The sequence below is a fragment of the Triturus cristatus genome, chromosome 3_1 (genome assembly GCF_964204655.1).
Source record: "Triturus cristatus chromosome 3_1, aTriCri1.1, whole genome shotgun sequence".
Taxonomy (NCBI): Eukaryota; Metazoa; Chordata; class Amphibia; order Caudata; family Salamandridae; genus Triturus; species Triturus cristatus.
The window spans coordinates 1088614214-1088624180 of NC_140583.1; the positions used below are offsets into that span (position 1 = coordinate 1088614214).

The window sequence follows — 9967 nt, forward strand, 5'->3', positions numbered from 1 at the left end:
CCTGAGAGCCTGGTTATCCAGGCCTCCACCTCCCAATCCTCTTTCCCGACCGCCCCGCCGGACCGGGATTCCAAGAGACTAGAACAGTTTGGCAAGAAGCTGTTCTCCTCCCTTAGTTTGGGCCTGCGGTCTTGGAACACCGCTTGTCTCTTGGACCGTTATTCCCACTCTCTGTGGGATGCGGTGGAGGACGCGCTGCCCCTGTGTCCGGAGGAGGTCCGGACACGACTTACCCAGGCTCTGGCCGATGGGAGGGATGCCGCGCGACATGCTATACGATGTGGGCTTGACACCACGGACTCGCTGGGTCGGGCATTTCTACCACAGTGGCGCTTAGACGTCACGCCTGGCTGCGGTCCACGTCATTTTCGGGCGATGTCCAGAGCACTCTCATGGACATGCCCTTTGATGGCACTCGCCTTTTTGGCGAGAAAGCGGACAGTGCGCTGAATCGCTTTAAGGACTCCCGGGCTACGGCCAAGTCCTTGGGCCTCTCGGCCCCGCGGTCGCAAACTTCCGCCTTTCGCCCCTTTCGTGGCCAAGGAAGGGGTGCCTCCTCACGTGCGCCTAGCCACCAGCCGCAGAACCAACCTGCGCGCGGTCGCGGACGTGGTTTCCGCCGAGGCGGTTCTGGAGGACGACGAGGTCAGCCCACATCCACCCCGGCAGCATCCGCCTCAAAGCCTTCCTAGTCCGAGCTTTCAGGCCCATTCCACGCCAGTGGGCGTCGGGGTTCGCCATCACCTCCTCCACTGGCGGTCCATCACATCGGACAGGTGGGTGCTGCAAATCGTCCGAAGGGGCTACTCCCTCCCCTTCGAGACGACCCCACCAGCCATGCCACCGCAGCACCACCGTATCTCGGGGGATCATTTGAATCTTCTCCACGAGGAAGTTTCGGCCCTCTTGGCCAAGGGGGCCGTCGAGCGCGTTCCGAGCCCAGAAGTAGGTCGTGGTTGTTATTCCCACTACTTTCTGGTTCCTAAGAAGGGCAAAGGGGGCCTATGCCCTATCTTGGACCTCTGGGACGTCAATGCCTTCCTCCGGAAGGAGAGGTTCAAGATGTTAACTTTGGCTCAGGTTTTAGCTGCCCTAGACCCTGGAGACTGGATGATAGCGTTGGACTTGCAGGACGCATATTTCCACATCCCCGTCCTGCCGGCCCACCGGCGTAACCTGCGGTTCACGGTGGGCCAAGAGCACTTTCAGTTTACCGTGCTTCCCTTCGGCCTCACCAGTGCCCCTCGGGTGTTCACGAAAGTGATGGCGGTGGTCGCAGCTCATCTGCGCAGATCAGGGGTTCCAGTCTTCCCCTATCTCGACGACTGGTTGTTGAAGGCGGGCTCGCCCCAGGCAGTCGTCTCCCACCTCCAGACTACGGCGGATCTCCTGCATTTGCTGGGATTTTCCATCAACGTGCCGAAGTCACACTTGAGTCCCTCTCAGACGCTCCTCTTCATCGGAGCAGTTCTCGATTCGGCGCAGTTCCGGGTCTATCCACCGGAACAGCGGGTCCGGGATATTCAGGCCCTGATTCCCATCTTTCGGCCTCTATCCTGGGTTTCGGTCAGGCTAGTGTTGCTGGGGCTGATGGCCTCCTGCATCCTACTAGTGCATCACGCCAGGCGGTGCATGCGGGCTCTGCAGTGGGACCTGAAGTTTCAGTGGGCCCAGCATCACGGCAACCTGTCCGACCATGTCTTGATCTCGGAGGGCACTGCACGGCAGTTGCAGTGGTGGCTCACGGACCGCGATTGGGTCATGGGCAGAAGCCTCTCCCTTCCCCAACCGGAGCATGTCGTGGTGACGGATGCGTCCCTCCTGGGATGGGGTGGCCATATGGGAGAGGCGGAGATCAGAGGCCTCTGGTCTCCAGCGGAGTCTCGTCTCCACATCAACCTGTTGGAGTTGAGAGCGATCCGGCTTGCACTGAAAGCCTTCCTTCCCTCTGTCAGGGGCAGTGTCGTGCAGGTGTTCACGGACAACACCACCGCCATGTGGTATTGCAACAAACAGGGCGGGGTGGGGTCGTGGACCCTTTGTCAGGAGGCTCTGCGCCTCTGGACGTGGCTGGAACACCAGGGCGTCACCCTAGTGGTTCAACATCTGGCGGGCTCTCTGAACGCCAGAGCAGACGAACTCAGCCGCCGGTGCATGATGGATCACGAATGGCGTCTGAACTCCGAAGTGGTGCAAGGTCTCTTTCAGCAGTGGGGAGAGCCTTGGTTAGATCTATTCGCCACCGAAGAGGACGCGCAATGTCAGCAGTTCTGCGCGTTGGAATTTCCAAGGCGGCACTCGCTCGGCGACGCTTTTCGTCACGAGTGGAGTTGCGGTCTGTTGTACGCCTTTCCGCCTATACCACTTCTGCCCAGAGTGCTGAAGAAGATCAGGCACGACCGGGCCCAAGTCATCTTGGTGGCTCCGGATTGGGCACGAAGGTACTGGTATCCCGAGCTACTCAGTATGTTGACCGATCCTCCGATACGTCTGCCCCTTCGGGAGGATCTTCTCGCAACAGCAGGGGACGGTCCTCCACCCGAACCTGTCCAGCCTCCACCTCCATGCGTGGAGATTAAGCGGCGGCAGTTGATGCCATTTGACTTGCCTCCTGAAGTCTGTGATATCATTCTGGCAGCCAGGCGTCCCTCCACAAAGACGGTATACGCCTGCCGGTGGAACAAATTTGTGGCATGGTGCACAGCAAAGGCTGTGGATCCCCTTTCCGCCCCTCTTTCTGAGGTTCTCCTCTTTCTTCTTTCTTTGGCCCGGCAGGGCTCTGCCCTGGGCAACCTGAAAGGTTATCTTGCTGCCATCTCTGCCTTCTTACGGCTTCCTGATCAGCCTTCTCTTTTCAAGTCCCCTGTGGTTACACGCTTTCTAAAAGGCATTACTCACACGTTCCCTCCTGTCCCTTTTGTAATGCCCCAGTGGGACTTGAATCTGGTCTTGACATTCCTGATGTGCGCTCCCTTCGAGCCTCTTCACAATTGTCCTCTTCGCCTTCTGACTCTTAAGACTGCTTTTCTGGTAACCATCACCTCGGCTAGACGGGTGAGTGAGCTCCAGGCTTTATCTTCAAAGCCTCCTTTTCTGTCTGTTCATCCGGACAAGGTTGTCCTTCGACCTCGTCCCTCCTTTCTTCTGAAAGTGGTGACTCCATTTCATCTTGGGCAGTCTGTCACCTTGCCCACCTTCTTCCCGCCTCCGCATCCTTCCAAAGAGGAAGAGAGGCTCCACCGTCTGGACCCAAAACGTGCGCTCTCCTTTTATTTGGACCGCACAAAGCAGTTCCGGGTGGACGACCAACTTTTCGTTGGATACGTGGGTGCTAAGAAGGGGAAAGCGGTGCACAAACGGACCATCTCTCGGTGGGTCGTTTTGTGCATCAAAATTTGTTACTTTTTGGCAAAAAAGGACCCTCCTGTTGGGCTGCACGCCCATTCCACTCGGGCCACGGCGGCTACTACTGCTTTGGGACGAGGTGTCCCTTTGCAGGACATCTGTCAGGCGGCAACGTGGGCTTCGCTACACACGTTTGCCAGGCATTATTGCCTTGACAGCCAAGTCCGGAGGGATGGCTTCTTTGGCCGTTCTGTCCTCCAGGACTTGCTGGTGTGATCTTAGTTCGCAGACCCACCACCGGGGATGGTATTGCTTGGGTATCTATTCTAAGGTGAGGAATCTAACTAACGTGTTTCTTTCAGATGAACAAGTTACTTACCTTCGGTAACGATGTATCTGTAAGGAACATTAGTTAGTTAGATTCCTCACCGACCCACCCATCCTCCCCGTTCTGCGAACTGACATCTAGGGTTAAGGTTATCCTTTTCAGGACCCTAGATTTTATTTTTGGCACCAGTGTCGGTCTTTGCATGGCTCTGCGTTCCTGGCGCGGAAAGCTATGTACAAGAACTGACGTCAGCGCGCGAGGGCGGCGTCTAAGTACTCCGACGACGTCATTCCGGCGCACGACGCGGACGACGGACGTGGAGCCGCAGACGACGCATAGCGACGCGCAAGGGGTATTGCTGACGAAAAATCTTCCGGATCCAGTCTGACGCCTGGGGATATTCTAAGGTGAGGAATCTAACTAACTAATGTTTCTTACAGATACAAAGTTACCGAAGGTAAGTAACTTGTTCATTAGTGTGGCAGTTGGTACATTGGAAACCAACAGGTTGTTGATTTGTCTTAACAGTTCAAGCATTCTTCATTCTCAAAACTGTCATTTAGCAGGTCAGTTCACGCGAGGCTGTACTTTCGCATTTGTTTGAATCTGTCTCTGTTCAGCAGTTCACTCAGAAATGCCCCAAGCTGCAAAGTTGCATTTGTTACCTTCTTGCGTTACACTTGTGCATGTGTGTGTGTGAGGGAGAGAGAGCACACAAGTACATTTATGGGCACAGATTGTCTTTGCTTTACTGGTGTTTTACGGCGGCTCAATATGACATTGCAGGAGGTAAGTTGGAGATGGGACCGTGTGTGCGTAACTATTTAGCAGATTATTGGAGTGTCTATAATGTTTGTGTTTGGGTTTTGTAGTATGCTAGGTTGTCTGTGAGCCTTGAACTTATTTCCCCTTTCTGAAAGTCTGGTTTCTAGCTCTCTTTTTTGTCTTTTCAGGTGAAAGCTAGGACAGAGACGATGTTAGCAACTAAAGCTTGGATGGATTGCGGAATCCAACTTGCACCTGGTCCGTAGCCAGAGAGCAACTGGGTATGCTTGCAAACTTCGCATATGGAAAAGTCATGCACTCTGGTTCTTGTTGGAGGAAGATCTGCTGTCTTCTGTTAAAAGATCCTTTCTGATTCACCCCATCAATAAATGGGCAGAGCACCGGGGAAAGGATTAGGACATTACAGTTGTAACTAGAATTGTTCAAACAAATCAGGTGTATTTATGTGACACGTATCAAAAGCACACACTTTTGTCTTTTTCTTTGTTTTCATCTAGAGGTAAAATGCATTCTTTGTATGACGAGGTAGAGCCGCAAGCATATGAGGGCCCTTGCACGAGTAACCTTCAGCAGGCAATCCTGCTTCTTAATGCTAAGCACCTCTCTCCACACATGTAGGCCGGTCATAGCGGGCGCATAGGCCAGCCCTCTCACATAGTCTCTCAAAGTAAAGTGAGTGGTTTTTCCTGTTACCATAACCATAGACTACAGGTTTGGTGTGGGCCAGTCTATGAAAATGGAATTTGGTCTAATCACATTACTGTTTCTTTCTGACATACGTCCGCCATAGTCGCAGAAGCTCGACAGAAACATGGAGATCTGCAAGACTGCTGCATGCCACAGTATCTCAGATGGGGAGGGAGACCTTCCCATTCATAGCAAATCATCTTTAGTGAGACTCTTATAGGCCACGCTGTCTGTAGGCAGTGGTATACAGAGAAGTTCAGATGGTGCCACTATCTTACTAGAAGGACAAGCATAGTTCTGTCTTGACACTGGTGCTATGGTGCACATTTGACATCTATAATTTATCCAGTTTCAGTTTATTGTAACAGGTTTCTTATATGGTCTGAAATGCCTGGTCTAGATGCACTGGCTACTTTAGGAAAGCTGCTCTGGTGAGCGAGCCAAAGAAATTGATAGGTTATCCGTTGCTGACGTAGTACTACCGTGCAGCAATATTTGAGTGTGTACTGATGGTCCTTGGAGGATGTGTCAGTTACATCAGTTTTGGCAATCTGTTAAGCATAGTCCTCACGGTGAATCTTCCTCGTAATTTGAAATGACATTCTCTGTCAATGTTGGATCGGTTTAGGCAGTATTGAGTGGATTCTTCTGAACTAACTCTTTGAGGTAGTCTTGCAGATGAAGATAGGGTGCTTGCTCTTGCTTTGCTGTTTCAAGTGACAGACAGTTTGAAAACCACAACAGAAGTGGTTGTTATCTGTGCTGGATTTGTAAAGGTTTGGTATGTATACAGATAAATGCTGGCCAGTACAGAAGTCTGAGAAAGCCTATGGCTGCACATGGGACCAATAAGGACACTAACTGGAGAGCACTGGATTGGTTTTGTTCCTAATTGCTTGCTTTTCAGCCTAAGATAAGATCTGCACTCTTAGCATGAAACCTGATGCCATTGAAAGTAGCAGCTAAATTGCCTCTTTTACATGCTACAGTCCAGAGCCAGTTCTCAACAAGTGCTCTCTTGAGCATAAAACATGTGCAGGCACTGCCTTCTTTAGAATGAAGTACAAGGGTTGGCTGTCATTCCAGTTCCACACTGGGTGCAGTGTTGAGCATGGCGGTTACTATACTGAAGTAGCTCTGCATGCTGGGTTTAGCTTTTCAAGGTTAGTGACTGTTAGACTTCCAACTTTCTACCCGCGAAGAGCAGATGTACCTTCCCTGGCCCAGATATTGATCGGTGTCTCACCCTACTTTTACAAGCACGGGGCTCCATCTGCCTTACCTGCATCAGACATTGAAGTGTGCTGTACAATGATTTTCAGACGTGTGGCTCTGCTTCCCCTAGCACTACCTAGATAAGGACTTTCGTTCATCGTTCTCTCCTCAAATCAAGACTTAAGGTATAACTTTCTTTGTGTTTGAAATGCCACATCATTTTATCTAAGCTACCCACTGTGGAGTGCTTGTGATGGTCTTGGCCACCTTTAGAGTATTGTGAGCCACAGCACTAACAACGTTGGTGTGTAACAGTAGTGTCTTCTGGAATGGAGTCGAGGATTTATTTGAAAGTGGGTCAAAGGTTTGTTTTGAAATTGATTTGGGTATGTGGAATGAAATAGAGGAGCATTCTTTGACTGTGGCACAAAATTAATAGTGGTAGGTCAATCTTCTGACAGGCAAGGGACTATTGGCCAGTTCTCAGATATAGCAATCAACAGAAAATTAATTTCATGCCATGCATGTTGATTTCTTTGTTGCCAAACACACTACTATCCTCAGGATACACTTACTTTTACGCAGTTTGCAACTTTTCACTACTGCACACTCGCTTACTTCTTTCTGCTACACCACGCCATCTACAGTCTGCTGCACTGCTACCTCTAATCTCTGGTGCAGCACCCATTGTAACTCATCATTTAATTTCAGGAGAATGTCTGGTCTGTTTTTTGCACACATAAAACTTTAGGTCAACCTCTTTCCTTTCCTGTACAATTCTGCATATCCTCATGCCCACTCTTCATACACTGGTGGGGAAAAAGTCTACTTTCCATCCCTTTAATAATGTAGGTCAACTACGTTCTCTCTCTTGCACTGACACTGCTGCCTGCCCCCTGCATTAGGGTCCAGTCACCCAGGCCTTGCACTTGACTTGACGTCATTCCTGCCTGCTCCATGCACTGCTGTAAATAACTGCTTCACCTTTGCATTGCCGCAATACCACTGTGTATCCCCTTACCCATACAGAACACTCTGTTTCCTTGCAGCCAACACCCACAACCGTATCAAATTCTACTGTTGTTACTCATTCGCTGCTGCAAGTCATTCCCATTAGTAGCTGTGTGTCACTGCCATCTTTCTGCATGGCCCTACATTAACTTCCGCCAGACGCTTGGGAACCTTTAATCCATCACTTCCTCACCTTGCTGAATGAAACTAGTGTTCCTCCTTTTCTGCACTGCCTTATATGTACAGACCATTCATCTACTTGCCCTTGGCAGAAGGAAACAAATGTTTGCTTTGTAGGGCAAAAAATAGTTTCCTCAGTAGGTCTCCACAGCACTTGTGTCCTGCATTCCAGTTTGTGCATAATGAAAGAAGGTTATAAAGGTGAGCATAGCAAGTGAACAGGTGGTTCTCTGAAGTTGAATGGCTGCAAAGAGAGAAAGCCCCTTCGTTAGCCCATGTACACAGGACCCTTTATCATCAGGGTGCAGCCACTGAGTCCAGCTCGGTCACTTCTGTAAGGTCCCTAGCACAGTTAAGTTTATCACTGGTAATAGTGTGCAGATGGCATTTCACGGGTATACAGGGCATCGGCCTGAGTCCTGCAGCCTGGATCCACATAGACTCTAATTCTGGTCATTTCTAAAAACTTGCCACACCATTTAATTCTATTCATATCACACGTACAATCATGTACTCATTTGTCAGCTATTACTTAAAACAATGATCTGGAGGCAATGTTAAAGTTTATTTCCATTAATATGCTGTATGTTTTCTGATTTATGTTTGTGTGTCTGTAATTTTATTCCTAACACACATATCCTGAGTTATGTTTGTTCAATACCTTTAAGTAGCTGAGAAGATCAGGTGTCTCCAAAATGGAGTATGGGTCTCATGAATTGGTTCTGGGACAGTAGACATGTATTCAGCTATTAAAAAATGTCTCACAAACAGAGTCTGCGTAAGTGTTGTAATTTATCTCATTATTACCACTTGTAAGTCACCTTTGATTACACATGAAAAGGAGGAAATGCAGGTTGCAATTTTACAATGCCTTTTTAAGTAGAGTCTTGGGGATGTGTAGATGTTACTTATTAAAGACTGGAGTAGTTTACTGTGATCCAAACTCTGGCTGCTGGTATAGGGGTACTCTAGTTTGAGACGGAGATGAGTTTTGCAGCATGTAGCAATATGAAAATGGTCACTCATTGATGCATTATGAACTTATGGTTCGAGGCATATGAGCTGCAGATTATACACTGTGCATAGATCACCATCTGGTGCTGGGCCCGGATGTTTGCAGTTTGTTTTTCTTCTTGGACAGTCTTTGGAAGTCACGAGTTCGGTGACTCCTCCTTCGGTCCGTACTGCGCATGGGCTTCGGCTCCATCCTCAGATTGTTTTTTTCCGCCATCGGGCTCGGATGTTATACTTCGTGCTCCGGCTTCGAACCTTTCCAGTTCGACCTTCGACGAAAAATCCTCGACCATCGAGATTCTTCAGACGAAAATCGGCTTCTTCATCTCTCTCTTCGGCACTTCCTCGATTCCAGGCATCGGCAGCGGCCTTCGGGCCTACCTCGACTCCGGTCTCGGCCGATGGAAAGGACTCCCTTCAAGAAGTGCCCAAAATGTGGGTCTAAATTTCCCCACACCGATCTCCATCAGGTGTGCAACCTCTGCCTCTCTCCCGAACACGAGGCCCGAGACTGCCCCGCCTGCAAGTCTTTTCAATCGAAAAAGACTATTCGGGATCGACGAGCTCGATGCACCATGGCGCACTCATCGACCTCGGCTCCACCTGACATCTTCGGAAAAGACACAGGGGCTTCGGGTCAGCAGCACACCGAACAGGAGGATGACTTCGTCAGCGCTTCCGAAGCCGACAACTCCGACGTGGAGGAGATCACACCAGCGCAGAGGGTCGTGAGTACTCTACCCCCTCCCGCTCCCGCGCCCATGCCGAAAGAGACTCCGGTTACCCCTTCGCCTCCGGGGAAGGGAAAACCAAGCATACCGCTTCCATCACCCCACCTTTGGGCCCGGTGAAAAAGCATCACAAGTCTCCTGGCGGCTCGGGCTCGAGCCTGCCTCCTAGCGGCGCCGAAAAACACCCTTCGGCACCGAAGAAAACCAGCTCCGTTCCGAAGCCATCGGTGTCGAAACCTGGCCTCTCGGTGCCGACCAAACATAAGTCCCTCGGCACCGACGCTTCCGTGTCGAAACCTGCCTCGGCGCCGAACAAAAAATCGGAGGCCCCGAGAAAGCATGGCACGGATAAACCAACTAAGCCGTCGGTTCCGAAAACATCGGCACCGATAGAGGAATCGGTGCCGGAGGAGCTTTTCACGCCAGATCCTCTTCAAAAGACTTTAACGAAGGATCCAAAGACTGGACATTTAACTTTGTCTTCCAAGAAAAGACATTTAGATAAGCCAGCTCCTCCTCCACCACCAAAACGGAAGGACTCTGCCACATCCCCATTCAGAGTACCCTCCCCACCACCTCCACCTCCTCCACCTCCTCCACTCCCTCCATCTCCGCCCCCACCTTCTCCACCCTTGCCTCATCGCTCTCCAACCTCGTCTCCAGACCCTGA

General features: G+C 50.6%; 1 protein-coding gene across 2 annotated transcripts in view; it reads left to right on the forward strand.

The window, feature by feature from the left end:
* Positions 1-8324, forward strand: part of ARHGEF12 (Rho guanine nucleotide exchange factor 12) — a 715358-nt gene extending 707034 nt beyond the window's left edge. For both annotated transcript variants that reach the window (XM_085645963.1, XM_085645964.1), the window contains one exon: positions 4627-8324. In XM_085645963.1, coding sequence (XP_085502089.1) covers positions 4627-4637 — 11 coding nt within the window. In that variant the 3' untranslated portion in view covers positions 4638-8324. The remainder of the gene's footprint in view (positions 1-4626) is intronic.
* The last annotated feature ends 1643 nt before the right edge of the window (positions 8325-9967 follow it).